We start from the raw sequence: 18500 nt of genomic DNA on the forward strand, positions 1-18500 counted from the left end.
TAATAGACCACTTTTATGAGTCTAAAAGGGGGGCTCTAAGATTGAGTACGGGATTACTAGTTAGTTTCCTTTTTCCATTAGTTTCCTTTTTAGTTGGGCTTGATTTGAGTTATATTTGTTTCTTTAGGAGCCAAGTTGTTATTTGAGTCAAGTCATTAGTAGTTATTTTCCTTTTTCAACTAGTTTCTAATTTCAGTTAGTTTCTAAAGTTTTTAGTAACTATTGTATTAGGAGAATATTTGGTTTCCTTTTTGAGGAACCTTCTATTTTGTAATTCCCTCACCCCATTAACATTATAAATAAAGAAGAGGAGGCTCCTAAAAGCCAATAATGATTTTGATAAAAAAAATAATGGTTGTTGCTATTGTCTTCTTCCTGAAGAGTTGTCTTGTGTTTGATCAAGGCTGAAGGAATTGGTGTTTGATCCAATTGACTCTTTGCGACATGAAGTCCAAGAGGTCTCTTCAAGTGTTCTTTTCCTTTCAAGTGTTTTATTCTTCTTCTTATTGTTACTATTCTTCTTCAGCCATCTCAGGTGAGTGATCTGATCTCTCTGTAATTCTGGTTTTAGGAAACCCAGATTTCTCCTATCGGCCTTTACTGATCTGAGCACTCAGCCATCTGATGGTGCTCCAATTTTGATCTCGTGTTAGGCCAAGTCAGAGGGTGGATCGATCCTGTTTTGAAGCCAATCAGACCAAGTTTTCTTGAGTTATGAATATTTCTCCTATTCTGGCTGATTCTTATTTCTGCCCAGAATAATGATCTGAGTTGTTCTGAATATTGTTGTTTGGTTGCTGGTTTATTCTTCACTGAATTGGTCTCATTAGTTGGGAATTTAAGCCCTTAAATCCTAGTTATTATTTAGTTACAGAAAATTATTTCTTCTTAAAATTCTGGTCTTTGGAAGTTCTGTCCTCTTCTATTTCTGTGGATAAAATTCTGATTTATGGTCTGTTAGAACCCTATTCCTATATCTGAGTTAGGCTTTCATCTGGTTTATAGTCTGAACTCATAAATTCCAGTTTCTGGGTTCGAAATTCTGATTTACAAAAATCTGTTTCTTCCTTAATTCTGATCTGTTATATCGCTGCCTTACTTTGGCTATTCTTGGTTGTTCTTAGTTTAAAAGTTCCTGCAGTCTTGGGTCTGGTTTGGTTGTCCAAATCTAGTCCTACATTAGACTTGCTCATGACTTGCTATATATATATAATAATATATATATTTTTTCTTTTGATAGGTAAGGTGGGGAAGTAGATAATAGCCAGGAGGCTTAAACTCAAGACCTCCTAGTGAACATGGGTTTTTTGCACACCACAGCTCACCAACTGCGCTAAGCAGTTATTGCTAACTTGCTATATTTTTGCTCAACATTGATTGTATCCCTTTCCTGCTTCTATTATTTCCTGATAAAGCAAATCCCTTATTCTGGTCCCATTTTCTTCTCCATCACTTTGGATATGTTCAGTAGGTTCAATTTGGAAGCTTTGAGATGGTTGCCAAAATTTCAAACCGGATTATTAATTTTTTTTTTTTTTTTGGGGGGTGGGGTAAAAAGTGATTGCATTAATAAGAGCTTACAAGCTAATATGGGCATGAAAAAAACATGAATCAAAAGTGTTTTTTAGCCCAAAATTTTTCATAGAATGAGCTACTGTATTTGCTGAACAACAAATATATCTGAAGAAAACAAAATAGGAGGAAGCTAAGTGTAATGTGTCCTCAGTACTTGGAATGACTTCAATAGTTGGGCTTCCCTCCTTGATCCCCTTATTCACCTCTAAGCAGTCTGATTCGATAATAATACGATCGATTACTGTTTCAATAGCAAGAAGCATACCATCTTTAGTTGCTCTTTCCTCAAGCTGTATGATGTTGGTTGAATTACCAGAATAGATAGAACCTGCAACGAAGTTACCCCCATCAACTCTAATGAAAGCATTGATAGATCTTCGATTCTTCCTTGAACTTAGAGCAGCGTCACTGTTAAGCTTGAAAGTACCATAATGAGGTTTTTCCCATTTAGTTGGACTTGCTGATTGTTATCTGCAATTCTGAAACAAAGAAGTTGCTAAGGCTTCAAATTCTTGGGGATGAGAAAGGGCACGCTGTACCATTTGTTGGGGGGAGATTCTTTGTTGCCTTTGAAGATGATGGAGCTCCATGATTTCCGTAACTCCCAGCTGACGAAGGCCACAATGGAATCAATTTTACCAAAATCAATCACTTGTTTAGACTTAAGAAGCCATTCCTCAAGCCAGTTAATGAAACTTCCATGAACTATGACATCAGAATGAAATGAAACGGCTAGCAAACCATGCAGATCTTGCAAAGGGAAATTGAACAAGATGCATGGTGGTTTCTTCCTCTTGTTGACATCTTGGACAATCAGCCTCCACATTCTGTTTACGCTTCCTGATGTTGCGGAGCTTTGGAGGGGCATTAATTTTCTACAATCTTTTCCAAAACTCCTTTGGCTTTCTATTATCACTAGTAGATATAAGTTGTGGGGACCTGTCATCATGAGATTTAAAAAGATGATAAATTGATGATAAGCTGGTATTAAAAGTGCTTATTACTGATATTTTTGACGTGACTCGGATTTCAGGAAGATAATTTTGACGTTAAATCCAATCTAGAGGTCTGGTTACTTTTCAAAGATATTTTGATCATTCAATTTCTAGAGTTGGAAATACTTAGACAACACTAAATGTGATGTTCCTATGGCTGAATGCTATGTTGTGTTAGGAGAAATTTATTTTAATCATTTCTGAACTAATAATTATAATGCTATGTGGAGTTATATTGGTAGTTCTGGTTTTCTGCCGGGGAATCATCGTGGCTTACCAGACCCATTTCTAGCTGAAAGCCTGAAATCAACTCCTCCATTCAATTCAAGAGTTGGAGATACTTCATAGGCATTCGGTGCAATGTTCCCATGGATTAATGCGGTGGTGTGGTGGGAAAAATTTGTTTAGATGATGTTTGAGCTAGTTATAATTCAGAACATAGTGCTATACGGTGTAATGTATGTGTTATGATTTTCTCCAAGGGAATCATATGGGCATACCAGGCCGACCAGATCAACAAGAGGGAAATAACCCCTCAGGTCAGGGGTGGACGTGGCTCTTTAAAGGCTATCTGATTATCCAAAGGCTGAGATTAGAATAACCAACAGTGATCTCAAATAACAAGTTGAGCACTAAGGGGAACAAGGTATCCAAAGGAATACAACACTCTTTAGATGTATTAAGGCTAAGAAATTCAGTTTTAAAGCTTGGCAAAGGACAAAAGATGAGGATTTCAAAAGGTATAAATTCAATAGAAACGAAGTTAAGAAGATAATAGAAAACAAGGGCTACGAAATATGAGGATCTCTATAACCAGTTAGGTACTAAGGAAGGGAAACGAAGTATCTTAGGTATAAACTAGCCAAATTGAGGGAAAAGAAAAGTAGAGATTCAACTTTGTTAGATGTTTTGAAAGAGAGGATGGTAATATTTTAATGTACAATAGGGAGATTGAAGAGAGGTGGACTAATTATTTCAATAGTTTACTAAATGAAAATAATACTAGTATCCTAGAAGGTTGTAATAATCATCAAGGAACTACATATCTTAGACATATACGGACCATTAGGGTGGTTGAAGTAAAAGAAGCATTAAAAAAGTTGAAAATAGGTAAAGGTAGAAGGTTCAGATGGTATCCCAATAGAGGTTTGGAAGAATGTGGATTATTGTAGCTAACTGGATTATTTAATAAGATTTTGAGCACAATGAAAATGCCGGATGAATGGAGAAGTGATGCAGATTCATGACCGAAATAGACTTGTTTTATTAGGAATAAGCATAGGGTTGGGTTCCATACATGTTGGGCCTTTGATCCCACGTGTTTTGAGTGTAGTAGGCCACTTTTATGGGCCTAAACTAGGGGTATTATGGTTGCATACGGAATTAGCTAGTTTGTTCCGATTTTCACTAGTTTCCATTTTAGTTGGGTTCAATTTTAGTAGTTACCTTTGTTATTTCTTAGGGGTTAAGTTATTAGTTGAGTCAAGTAATTAGTTTCCTTTTTTAGATTGTTTATATTTTCAGTTTTTATAAACTTATGTAATAGGACAATCAATTGTGAGGTTTCCTATTTTGAAACCTTCCATTGTTAGGCTGTATTCCCTCCCCCAGACCCCAGTATCACTAGTAATACAAAGTAATGAGGCTCCCATAGCTGGACAACTCGAAGAATTAAACCATGGCGGCTGCTGCTGCTGCTTCTCCTTGTTGGGATTTGTCTTGTGTTTGATCAAGGCTGATGGAAATGGTGTTTGATCTAGTTGAGACTATGCGGTGGAAAGCCCGAGTGGTCCTCTACCTTAGCTTATCTTCTTATTCTTTCAACTACTCAAGGTGCTGTTGATCTACTCAAGTTCCTACAGGTGTTAGATTCAGTTTTACTTTCAGTTCTTCTCAGTTTTCCAATAGTTTCCTAATTGGTTCCCTCTTTCCCTGAACCACTTTCAGCCATCAGTTTTGGCTGAAATCAAGGTCGAACCGTCCACATACCTGTATGAGACTTGACCCTAGTCTGGTCCAATTCTGACTAGCCAATTGGGAGTTATTCAAAATCCCCCTAATTTTGTCTTGTAGTGATTTATGCTTTGTTTCAGACCTGAAACAGAGATTGATAGATTTGATCTGCATTCCCCCTGTTTTATATGATGTTTAATCATGTTTTATGAATTATCCTTAGTCCTATTTCAGTATCCAAGTTCCCATGCATCTGGTGCCATTCTGGTCTCAGAAACCCTAACTTGTGGAATTGATATACTTGTTTTCCAGATCTGATCTCTTCTTTCATTCTGATCTGTTGTGTATTGTGGTCATACCTTTATTGTTGGGTTGTTCTTTGAGAAGTATCCTGCAGCTTTGGGACTAGGTTGACTTGTCAATCCTAGTTCTACATTAAGAAGCATAGTGAAACCGATTTATAGAAGTAAAGGTGGTATTCAAAACTGTACTAATTATTAAGTAAACTCAAAAGCCATTCTATGAAATTAGGGAGAAAGTAATTGAGGCCAAGGATTAAAGTATCGGTATCGGTATCGGTTGCCGTATCGGTCGGCCAAAATTAAGATACGTATCGCAGGGTATCATATCGTATTGGAGATACGCTAAAGATACACACATAAATGGATAGGAAATATTTTTTTAAACACTTTTGCATAAAGAAATTTGTTAAAAAAAGCTATTGATAACATGTATTATGCATAAACACTAAATTGAGGATATCGCACTAAGAATTCAAGGTTTGTAGTTGTCCCATAAATGTAAAATTCTTGTTCCCAACCATGATTTCTATTTTAGTTAGAGAGAAATATGGATGGCAGCAACTTTGGAATAAAAACCCCTAAAAAAATCATGTTTTTCTAAAAAATTACCCATCTTGACCATTATATGACCGTAGCGCACTGTATCGGTACATACCGATACTCACCGATACGTACCGATCGATACATACCGATACATACAGATCAATACATACCGATACTCACAGATACGTACCAATACATTCCAAAACGTACATTTTACCTCGATTTTATATTTTCCATAGAGTTGTATCGGTGCATATCATATCGTATCGATGTGTATCGGTGGTGTATAGATGCATACCAGTATATATCGTAGGATATATATCGATACGAAAGGATTTTAAAAATTCCATGTATCGTATCGGTGTGTATTGTATCGGTCGGCTAAATTTAAGATACATATTGGAGGGTATCGTATCGGTATCGGAGATACTTTAAACCATGATTGAGGCGTGTCTGAGACAAAACTAATGTTTCGGATAATCAATTTGGTTTTATGCGAGGGAGGTTTACCATGGAAGCTATTTATTTACGTAGAGGGCTAATAAAAAGATTTAGAGCATATAAAAAGGATCTTCATTTGGCCTTTTTTTTATTTAGATAAGCTTATTATAGAGTTCCTACAAAGTTAATTTGGCATGTTTGAGAGAACAAAAATGTTTCAAGTAAATATGTGGACATTATTGAAATTATGTATCATAATGTAGTGACTATCATAAGAATTGTGAGGGGTCAGGGTTGTGAATTCCCAATACTAGTTGGAATACACCAAGGTTCAGCTCTAAGCCCTTATTTGTTTGAGCTAATCATGGTTGAGTTGACTAGAAACATTTAGGATCAGATCCCTTGGTTTTTTTTTTTTTTTATATTGTTTTGGTAATGAAACAAATTGATGCGTGTTATAGGGAAGAAGGAGAAAAGAAGAAGAGAGAAGAGAGGATACAGGCGAGAGTCACAGTAGTCCCAAAGAGTGGGAAGCTAACTTGCGGCTCAGACCAGAATAGTTTGCCGCAAGTCTTTCCCTCTATTTGTATATTAATCAATAAAATAATTAACAAGGGACAGTACCCTGTGCAGTACACAAGCATTATTGACTAGACCAAAATAGCCTTGAAACTCAACTCCCCCTCAAGCTGGAGCATACACATCACCCATGCTCAGCTTGGTACAACCAGTGCGAAAACTACGAGCAAACAGAGACGTCACAAGTTACAATGTTGAAAACATTTACCAAATCCCCATAAGGCTATATGAGTACAGAAGGCCAAAGTAAAAACCCTAAATACCCTCACCATTCTTCTTTCTCCCCCTTCATTTGTTTCTTTATTCATTTTTTTTTAAATTATTGAGCCCCCTCCCTTCTTCCTGCGAAGAAGGAACACCTTTGACAACCACTCCCTAGCATGGTTCTAAGTATGGGTGTCATATCGGCCGTATCGGTTGAAAAGTCTTTGATCCTGAAATCTGGCTGATACTATATCAGTTGAATGGTATGGACCAGGGGTATAAAGGTCAAAAATCCGTTTTAGGAAAATCAGGGGTATTTTTCATATACGAGCGATCCGATACTGTATTGGTTTTGGGGATGGCAGATGCCAGTTCCAATATCCCTACTCCCTCCCCGTCCCTTGCAACCCATCACCACTATCGTCACCTACCCTTCCCATCCTCTCCCCACTCAATTTCCCGCTCACTCAATTTTCCTACCTCCCATGCCCCACCATGCTCCCCTGCCCCTGTTGGGCCCCCCAGCTCAGCTCACTCTGTTCTTGTCTCCCGCGCGACTGCAAAACTGGATCACCTAAATTGAGTTCTGAAAAGGATGAGACTCAAGTTTTGTTTTGCCCTAAGACTTACCTGATCGCATATTAAATCTCAACAGGACCCTCAAAGTTTCAACCTTTTTTTGGAGAAATCAAGTGACCAAAGAACCACCATTATTTAAACTAGAAGATATAGGAATAGCTTCTACTGTAAGTCTTGGCTGAGCTCATATTGAACAGAGCTCAAGTACAGCACCATGTGCATCTCGGGTCCGTGACCATTTCTTGGATGGTATTCATGACTGCTCTTAAGGATGAAATATATTCGGATATCCTCTTTGTTGATACTGAAATCACACCAAACATGTAACCTCGGAAAAAATTGAAATGCTATGCTTATGAGCTATAGATAGGATGAGAAAGAAGCACTAATTGAAGAAAAAGTCAATATGATTTTTTCAAACGTTCCATCTTGTTAGATCTGAATGTTGCAATGTAAAACATTCTAAGAAAAAGTCTGCACCCCTTCGCTGGGGGGGGGGGAAGGAGGGAGGGAGGAGGGAGGGAGTGGTTGGGTGGTGCTCCTACATCAGAGGAGGAAGAAGAAGAAGAAAGAAAGAAGGGTGGGGGTAGTAAAAAATAAAAAAGGTTGGATAAATAAATGAAAACAATGGAATTCCATTACTTATCCGGTTCTAGAGTTTGGGAGAAAGACAGAGAGGGAGCTCAAACAACCAATAATAAAAAATGGCTGAAGGAATGAAACCGCCTAACCGATATTACAAAGACCACCAGGTTACAGAGACCAAGGATTAAATTATCAGTATTAGTTGCTATATCGGTCGGCCAAAATTAAGATGCATATCAGAGATACGCTAAGTTACGTAGATAAATGGATAGGGAACATTTTTTTATACACTTTTGCATTAAAAAAATAGTTTAAAAAAAGCTATAGATAACATGTATTATGCGTAAATACTAAATTGTGAATATTGCACTAAGAATCCAAGATTTGTAGTTGTCCCCATGGTTTGAAATTTTGCCTAAATTTCGGAATTTCTGTTTTTTTTTTTTTTTTTTGCCGAAACGAAATAAGCCCCGAAATAACATTTGTACAAAATTTCGGTATCGTTTCAGTATCTTGCCTGTCTCGGTACATTCCATGTGTTATAAATACCATATCTCGGTCGAAATTTCGACTGTCTTGGTGGTTTCGGTTCCATTTACATATTTTGAAGGAAAACACTCCAACAAGCCTCTAATTAGTCACATCATCACACATTTTGACTTCCATTAGACTCCAACAAGATCTACACATTCAAAGCTTAGGAAAGGTAAAGTTCTTTCTCCAAAACCAGGTAAAATTTTTAGAATAGTTCGATGGTTGCTGTCAAACAAAGATGCAACTCTAAAACAATGTCATGTCCTAATATTTTTGCATTTTTATGTTCTAAGCATGTTTATTAACCTTAAAATAAGTTACCCACCAAGTTTTAGGTCAAAATATGGCTGGTTGACCATTGAAACCGCCAACCGAAAAAAAAAAAAAAAAAAAAACCATTTCGGCCAAAAATTTTCCGAAACGAAACGAAACGAAATTTTGAACCTTGGTTGTCCCATAAATGTAAAATCGTTGTTCCCAACCTTGATTTTCACTTTAGTTAGAGAGAAAAATGGCTGGCAGCAAACTTTGGAACAAAACCCCTCAAAAAATCGTGTTTTTGTGAAAATGACCAATCTTGGCATCGGTGCGTATCGTACCGTATCGGTATGTATCGTTCATTCGTTCATTCAAGTTACCACCAAAATATGTCGGAGCGGGTCATTCTTCAAAACGGGTCAAGAATTCAAGACAAACTTAACATATATCAAATGGATCTTGAATATACCAAGACAATGGTGGTAGTGGTGGACTGATTGATGGATTGTTCAAACCTTATATTTGTGCAGTGGATTCAAACTCAATAAGGTGAGTGTGACAGATCATAGGAGCAGATTTCAAATCTGATGACTATGGATCCATTTTAAATCCAATGGATTGTTGTAGCTATGTAGTTTGTAGAATTACCCCCCCCCCTTTTTTCCTGGTTGATTGATATAGCACTTATGGATAATAAATTTATTAAAATTAGACCTGATGGAAAATTTTGTGGTAGTCATTTTCAAATATGACAGCATATGGTAATGAATCTAGTGATTCAAGTCCAATAAATTTAAATTTGGAAGTGTAGTAGTATTAGTTGCAGTGGTTGTTGTAGCAGTGGTAGTTTACTGTCCCATATTCACTTATATTTATTTTGTTGGTTGAAGTTGAAGCTGGGAGGTAGTTAACTTGTAAAACTAGTTCTTTTGACCCATGCATACTCAAATCTTATTTACTTTCTTTAATTAGCTTTGGTATTGGTAGGTGGATATCCATCAAATGGTGCTTCTGCCCAGGGCTTGCAGTCTGGTAATGATTCTACTAACACAACTGTGAGTCTGGCTCTGTCCTGTGAATCTGTCAAGAGTCAACAGCTACACCTTTTTCTACAATTAACTCAGGTTTTATTCTAGATATTCGTTGGAGGACTCGACTCCAGTGTCACTGATGAGGATTTAAGGCAGGCCTTTTCTCAGTATGGAGAGCTTGCATCTGTAAAAATACCAGTTGGAAAAGGATGTGGGTTCGTACAGTTTGCGAACAGGTATATATGGGTTTTTTTCTGCCTTGCTACATCCATGTGAGTTGTGTGATATCAAATTTAAGTTACCCCAGCAGTCTTTTCATCCATATGAAATGACATCTCTCTTTTTGCAGAAGCAATGCTGAGGAGGCTTTGAACAAGTTGAATGGGACAGTCATTGGAAAGCAGACTGTTCGTTTATCTTGGGGTCGTAGTCCAGCAAACAAGCAGGTAAATGGATGCTCTGTGCATTCAGAGTCCAATCGACCAAACATGAAGCTACCATTTTCACTCTCATGATTTCAAGTATATCCTCACTCAGTAAGTGTATATATGTTGGACTTGACAGTTGAGAACGGATCCTGGTAACCAGTGGAATGGGGCATACTACAGCGGGCAAATGTATGATGGGTATGGGTATGCTGTGCCACCTCAGGACCCAACTATGTATGCTGCTGCTGCTGCGGCCACTGCATATGGGGCTTATCCAGTGTATGGAAACCAACAGCAAGTTAGCTGAATATCACGATGAGCTTCAACTGTAGTCATAGACATGCATCATCACACTGATGCAGCTGCTCCTTATCTGTTTTTAGTTTGATGGGTTGTGTTGAATCATGGGACTCTCCTGATGGCCCAGAATTGAATTTTGACCCAATTTGTTGTTCTTAGGATTCTATTTAACATTTATTTGAAATTTTGTAAGGTTGTTGCAAGTTCCTACCATGTGGCATGGGGATTGCTTCACTGGTACTTAGATTGAACTGGATGATCTGGATCAGTTATTGGGGGAGGCTGGTTTCTGGGCATGGATTCTTCCTCTTGTAGGATGGCTAAATGTAGAGCTGCAGTCGGACTGACCAAGGGTGATTGTGGACTCACTCATAGAGGTGCCTCTGCCCCAGTGAGTTGCGTGGCCCTGTTTATAAAATTTCCCTACAGCGGACATCGGTGAATTGGAAAAACAAAGGTGATGGCCCTGGGGCTCCGCACAAAATTGGTCTGGTCTTGCGGAGCGGGAAAGGTAGAATATGTCCAAGCCTGTTAAGTGATATAGAAGGTCACTTCACTTGTCCGGCAGTGCATGTTCCATCTTGTAGAGGTTTCATAAAAAAAAAAACTGCTGGTAAAGAGGAACTCTGTTAGCAAATGCTATTTGGAAAGCCAGAAATAAATTGGTTATGAAAAAACATGTTACGTGGCGTTGGCAAGTATTCTTACACATCTACCAAACTCGGTCTGTGTGGATGATTGCAGGTATGACAAAGTCGTAAAGACTTAAATGTGAGATTTCTGACCTTTTACCAAGAGATGTACATGAGGTTCTGATTCTCGCTTGCTTCGATCGCTTTAAGGACTTTAAGTTGATCGTAGTTTTCAAAATAAACTCAATGCTTATTACTGATTTTGATGTTCTAATAGGTTCTAGTCATTGTAGAAAAGGTAGAAAAACTCCAATGGTTCTTCATGAGATGGTTTCATATTAGTGTTGTAGGTCTTTTCACTATTGTGAGATCTAATGTGTCCCTTTTAAAAAGCATCTTAGAGTACAAAACCATGATTTTATTTTTTCAGTATGTATGCTTATCAAAATGACAACTAAGAATTAAGGATGACTAAATAAACAATCTATTATATGGTTATAATGCCAGCACGAAACAAGTTTATAACTAAAACTAAATGTTTATAAGTTAAAACCTTCATAAACTTAGACACCTTCAATACATCAAACTACAGCCATAAAACTTGAGCACAAGAATATAAAATATACCCTTTGAAAAGATACTGGTTCCATATGGTACTTAACTGGTATTTCAGTACTGTTGGGAATCCTATCCTATAATTATACCATCATATTTATTATTCGATACCATAATTAGATTCTAATACCACTCTTTTTACTAATGGAACTATGTAATACTAGATTTTAGTGGGAACAACAATTGCGTAGGGCAAATGATGAGGTTGTGGTATTCAAAACCCACACTCACAAATGTCTTGAATTTGAGTCTACTAGCTGTTCCCTTCCCCTCCCGTCTTCTATAGTAGACCCATCTTTAAAAAAAAATAAATAAATAAAATAAAATAAAATAATGGGACAATCCTAGGATGGTTCCTGACTCTGGTCCCAAATTGGCACCCTTACTGCTGGGCCGCTGGCTATGTCTGGATTTTCAAGACCACCCAGGCCGGGCCGGTTGCCTCCCTGGCGGCTGGCACAGAAAAGCTTCAATCTCAAGCTTGGGAATATAAAAATGGTGGGACTCTCCAACTCTCCATCTCTCCATCTCTCCATCGGCCTCATTGTGAAATGGGAGCCAAATGCATTGTATGGCATGATGGAGTGTCGTAAGCCATGACGTCATATCACCAGCACTCCAAGAGTCCATGTCCGAAGTCGGAACTTCATATTGTTCGGCAATTACCCGGGGGGAGGGGGTAATACAGTCATTCTACTTCGTTACCTGCTCCCCCTTCCATTGGAAAATTTCCCAAAACAGACAACTTTAATTATTTAATATCTGTTTAATATCATTGCATGTTAGCCTTTACTAGGGCAAATCAATCATTTTCTTTTAATTTATTTATTTAAGGCAAATCAATCATCTTTGTTGGCTTCTTTAGTCTTCACCTTTTATTAGCATATATTTAACTTTTTTATTTTTTAAAATTATTTGTTACTATTATTTTTTTTTCCCCTTCAGACCACCCTTTTGATAACCCCAAAGAGATATCCTTCGGCCTTTAAATTAACGCAGAACCCATGAGGAAGTCGGTGCCAGGCTGTCTACTGGATGGCTCTCTCATTTTTATACTCGATTTCAGTTGATGGATAAGAGTGAACTGTGAAGTGGTTGTTATTATAAGTAGAGGATATCCCAAGGATTTTGGGGGAACGGGGAAGTTTATATCATTTAATTAATTGATATTGTATAGACTAGAGAGTCCTTACCTTTCTTGTTCCCATAATGTCATATGGTTAGGTCTCTTTAAAAAAAATAAATAAATAACAAAATAAAAAGTCATTTTAGCATGGACACATTATATTTACTCAAGGACTAGCCCTTGTACCGGCCATACCAACCCTTGATCTAATCAATCGATCGATCGATTGATCAAGTGGTTAATCTTTTTTGTTTATGTCGGTAGTTGAAAGAAAATCCTAGTAGTAAAGATTTATGAAATGGATTGTCCACTTTTAAGTAAGAACGAATCTTAGCCAGACGTTGATTGGTCACATGGGACAATATCATTCCTCAAGTGCTTGGTATTTGGGGTGTTGCTTTTTCGATCTACTATCACGTTTGAAGCGATGCAATTAATTACGTTAAATCTTTGAAAAGTTTCGCTTTGCTCTTCCATTTTGCAAAGGATCTTACACCAATGGATTTTTCAGATTTGTGGTTTTGGGTTCATGACGATCGGGGTCTTTAGATCTTTGTAACATGGTGATCTTTGCATTACTCCAATTCGATGCTTGTAGAGCACCAAAGATATAGTGGTCTTGGAGATGGCGTTTTGGAACATTGGAAATCAAATGGGAAAACGATAACCAATCAAATCCTTAGATTTGGAATAAAAAAAAAAGTGATGTGACTTGTAGTACTCGTATCAGATTTCAAGGAGAGCGACTTGAATCAAAAAACCTGATTTTTTAATTATGATTTGTTGTATTCATTTCTAATTTACTAGTTAGAAGGTGCAAAAAATTTTCTTCAACTCTACTATTTGGGAAAAGCAACGACTTATTATCTTAGGGCCCATTCATTAAAAAAATTGTCTTTATTTTTTTTCCCCAATTTCTTTTACTTATATTTGTAAATTGAATTTCATATCACAAAAATTTTAATAATGAAAGAGGATTTTCTGAGCAAACGACATAAAAGGTGCACCAATTAGGGTCACTTTGGTGGTTTGTCAATAGGAATAGGGACGAGGACGATAGAGAAGGGAGATAGACACATAGGCAGCTTAGTTAGAGAGATTTTTTTTCAAAAATTAATGTCATTTAAGAGCATGTTTGATCTATAAAAGATGGATAGAAAAGAAAAAATAGACAAGAAAGAAGGACAAATAAGTTTTTGGAAAAAAGCCACGCATATTGTCAAGGTGCCCAATATGTGTCATCCTCTCTCCTCACCATTGAAAAATATCTCATTACCATCCTGTGTCAAGCCCTGTGATTGGTGCGTACCACTAGCTTATCGAAAGCTGACAGCATGCCCAACTCTCCCTAAGTTTTTAGAGAAAGTTTTCTTTCATCCATGATAAAGGATTCACCTACAAATCTAAGGGTATCATTACTTCCTCTAGTATGTTAAAGAGCATCATTCCTTGATACTCATGCAAACACAATAATTGCCATCGTTGAAGGAATTCCTCTTTCATGTGTCATAAGTAAAACTTAGTATTTAGTTTTTTGCTTTATTCATCATTATTTTTGCTTATATCCATTTTTTTTTCTGCACAAACCAAACATACCTTTACTTCTTATGTCATTTCTAGCAAATGAGCTTAAGTGAGATCCAAGATGGGTGAGCTATTAACCTAGGGTTTTAAAAACTAGTATCAGATCAGAAGTATCAACCAATCAATATTGGTATTAGCAATGTCCATAACTGATAACGATACCAGCTGAGTATTATTGACTTCCCCAAGATCTGGGATAATATTCTCAATTCCAGCATTACAATCAAGCAAAGTCGAAAAATTGGTTTGGACCCCAGCGAGCGATAGATTTTTCTAAGTTAGCATGGAATGAGATTCAATTTCAATCCCCTCAAGTTCTTAGAACTAAATGGATATGGAATAAGTCAGTCTCTCCCAAAGTTGATTTCTTTTTTTCTGTGGCAAATCATGGTTAAAATGCTCTTGTTGTAGAGATCCTTGGAAGAAATGGAAACCCATGTTTTATTGGTGCACACAACCACTTCTAAAGTTTGGGATGTTTTTGGAAGAACAATGAACATATATGTTATTCCAACTCAGGAGCTCAGTACTAGAATTCTTTATTGGCAGTCCATGTTGGTGTCAAAGGTATTTGCAAATATGTTATAAGCATATTGCCAACATTTATTGTTTGGGAGTTATGGCGAGAAGGAATAGAAGACATAGTGAAAATTCTCATGCTGCAACTACCATCACTGAGAGGAATAAAGATTGGATTCGTGAGATCATTTATCCCACTAAATTCTCAAAATATCTTTCCTTGAGAAATGACTTTTTTTACAAGTATTTAAGTTAAATCTTCTTACTAGTCAACTTAAACATTTAAACTGAATGTACATGGTGCAAGTAAGGGGAATCCATGTATTAGTGGTGGGGGAGACATTATAGAGTTTGTACAAATTTAATAGCCGAGTTGAGAGTCCTTAGAGATTGCTTAAGATTGTGTGGGGATTTGGACCTCTTCAGTTTTTATATTAATTCTGACTCCTCTCAAATTGGTAGAACTGAACCAGTTTTGGTTTAGGAATGAGAGAAACCAAAACCAATCCATTAAGGAATTTTGATTTTCGACTGGTTTCGATCTCGGTTTTGGTCCGACTTGGTTTCGATTTTTCAATATCGGGTTAATACCAATTTAGATAAGTTTATTATTGGGCTTAAACCATAATGAGATCTTTCATTCATAACTTGTACTGACGAAAGATTTTGCAAAATCAATTAAACTTTGTGATGAAATCATGTTTTATCATTATAAGAGAAAGATAACTAATATTGAAACCAATGGATAATTAATTACAAAGAAGATAACTAATGTTGAAATCACAAAATGAACCCTACTATCCAACTAATTTTGTATAGTAAATAAGGAGATCAATGGAAGCATTGTTACAATATACAAATCAATTTTCCTATTCATAACCTTATATTCATTGATTTGTAACAATTCTCCTTATAATAAAAAAAAATTCTCACTGATATTGTAAAAAATGAATAATCAATTCACCTCTTTCTAACTTTATAATCACATATATTTTTTTTTGGTTTCATTCAGCTTGGTTTCGATTTAGTTATTGGTCGATTTGATTTGGCCCGATTTCTAATCAGTCCCAACATATCTCAGTCTAAAACCAATCTAACAATGATTGCTTTTGGTTTGTCCAGGTTTTTTCTATCGATTTTAATCAGATTTATCACTTTGGGCTGGGTTTTGACACCCCAAGTCTTTATAATGTAATCATTCTTTTTAAGGACCTGTTTGTGTAATAGGGACTTTGGGGTGGGATTCTGATATGTGCACAGTAGAGAGAAAAAAAAAAGAGAAAATAGGGGAGATAATATACGGTTTTGGCTAATTAAGAGGTGGCCTGCCTCTTGGCTTTATGGATGAAGCCGGACGTCTGGCTAATTGGGAGGTAACCGCATCTTCTCAAGATAAATCCAGAGAGATAATTTAGGATAATTTCTCCATTCCTTTCCATTCCATATTAGTTCCTATTAAATAGTAGTTACAAACGTTACTTACACCATACACTCCATCTACGCTCTACTACTTCCACTTCCATACTTAACTCTAACTACTACTAACTTACCAACTTCTATTAACTACTTAACACTCCACCGTAGTAATAACTCCTACCCACATACAAATACAATAATAATAATAATAATGAGGAAGTGTTAAGTACGTAAAAATCCTTCCCCCTCAAATTGTCATTGTCCTCAAGGACCACCGGGATCTCATATCTTGATAGTAAAAGTTACAATAAATGAATATGGGATAGTTAATTCGAGACGCATGAATCTAGTTGTAAAAATGGGCATCTTCTTTAGGGAATTGATGATAGGTAGATTTCTCTTCTTCTTTTTCTTCATTTCTTTTTGCTTCTTTTTCCTCATCATCATCTTCTTCTTCCTCTTCTTCTTCCACTTCTTCTTTGTCTCCTTTTGTTTCTTTTTCTTCATCATCTTCTTCGTCTTCTTCTTTCTCAACTCAGCCAAACTCTTTTGGACACGTTGATAAGTTCTAAGCGTTTCATTAGAAATCACCATCATGTCCTGAATAGATTAACGCATGGCTTCAATGATCTCAATATCCATACCCATAGTCATAGGATCGACCATGCTCTGATACTAGATGATATGTGCACAGTAGAGAGAGAGAAAAAATAGGGGAGATAATGTAGGGTTTTGGCTAATTAGGAGGTGCCTGCCTCTTAGCTTTACGGACGAAGCCTGACGTCTGGCTAATTGGGAGGTAGCCGCATCTTCTCAAGATAAATCCAGAGAGATAATTTAGGATAATTTCTCCATTCCTTTCCATTCCCTATTAGTTCCTATTAAATAGGATAAACAAGTAGTTACAAAACGTTACTTATACCATACACTCCATTTACGCTCCACTACTTCCACTTTCATACTTATCTCTAACTACAACTAACTTACCAACTTCTATTAACTACTTAACACTCCACCGTGACAATAACTCCTACCCACATACAAATACAATAATAATAATAATGAAGAAGTTGTTAGGTATGTAACAGATTCTTATGGGATTGAGACCCACATGGTGATGGGGTAACCCACAGGAATGGGAAAAAAGAGTTCCCATGACTTTTCCTACACCCTACACCTTTTGTTAAAACTTGAAAGGGGACGGGGGAGAGAGAGAAAAGTGTGATGGGTCCATGATTATCGCCCCCTTCTTCTTTACTGCAAATCATGATCCTTTGTTGCCCTCTCGATCTGCTTTCCAATGGCTGCTCTTCATTGCCTGCGTTGGACATTCCTCGCAACCTCAATCAGGTTACTCTCTCTCTCTCTCTCTCTCTCTCTCTCTTGCGAGAAGGCGATGCGGTGGGATTTAAGGTAGAGGGGTTGGAGTAGAGTATCTTGGAGAAGAACCTGTTCTAGGAGGAGGAAGGGAAATGCCGATGTTGCTAAGGTATGGAGAACATGGGCTATTGGCTGAGGAGAAGGGTGAAAGATGAGGGTGTATTGGTGGAGGTTCAGGGCATGTACAGGTGGGTTTTACAAGGGCATGTTCAGGAGGGCCTCGAGGTGAAGGGATTTCAGGTGGCCTCGAGATGGAGAGATTTTAGGTTGTTTTCAAGGTGTGTGGATTACATGGAGAGGGAGTAGGAGGGGCGCATGGTGGGCGATGGAGGTTCATGTTTGGCGGTGAATTTGGCGATGGAGACTCAAGGGTGTCGTCGATGGTGATTCAAAGGTGTAGCGGTGGTGGGACGATGGGAGTTTGTGGTTGAGACCTGTTGTAGAGACGATGTCGGATGGTTCAAGGTTGCTTTTCGCAAAATCTTAAGAAATAAAAAAATGGGGAATTTACGATCATTCCCTTACACTTGCCTATATTTACTAAAACTCCCCTACCTTTTACTTTTTTACTGATACTCCCCTGCTTTTTGATTCTTACATCTCTTTCTTCCCTACTCTTTTTAAATACCCAGATTACTTTTCATTTTCACTTGTAATCTATTACATTTTTTTTCAAATTAATTGCTTCAAAACATGGTTTGAACCAAACCACTTAGAAGTTTTCTCTCATCCAATCATCAATGATATTGACATAGCTGATGTGTCCTTAAAGATATCCAATCCAATCATCAGAGATGTTGTTTATTTATTATTATTAATTTTTTTTATCTCATCCATCATCACAAATTTAGCAATCTAAAATTAAAAAACGTATGATACCTGATTGGAACATATGATACCAATATAGATATAGATTAGATA

General features: G+C 37.1%; 1 protein-coding gene across 2 annotated transcripts in view; it reads left to right on the top strand.

Annotated features, from left to right (window-relative positions):
• LOC122078904 (polyadenylate-binding protein RBP47-like) overlaps positions 1 to 10986 on the top strand; it is a 32897-nt gene extending 21911 nt beyond the window's left edge. Inside the window, exons 3-6 of one of the 2 annotated variants that reach the window (XM_042645102.1) lie at positions 9521 to 9603; positions 9685 to 9815; positions 9929 to 10025; positions 10144 to 10986. In XM_042645102.1, coding sequence (XP_042501036.1) covers positions 9521 to 9603; positions 9685 to 9815; positions 9929 to 10025; positions 10144 to 10314 — 482 coding nt within the window. In that variant the 3' untranslated portion in view covers positions 10315 to 10986. The remainder of the gene's footprint in view (positions 1 to 9520; positions 9604 to 9684; positions 9816 to 9928; positions 10026 to 10143) is intronic. The other variant, XM_042645103.1, reaches the window with a different exon arrangement.
• The last annotated feature ends 7514 nt before the right edge of the window (positions 10987 to 18500 follow it).

Source organism: Macadamia integrifolia, chromosome 5 (genome assembly GCF_013358625.1).
Source record: "Macadamia integrifolia cultivar HAES 741 chromosome 5, SCU_Mint_v3, whole genome shotgun sequence".
NCBI lineage: Eukaryota > Viridiplantae > Streptophyta > Magnoliopsida > Proteales > Proteaceae > Macadamia > Macadamia integrifolia.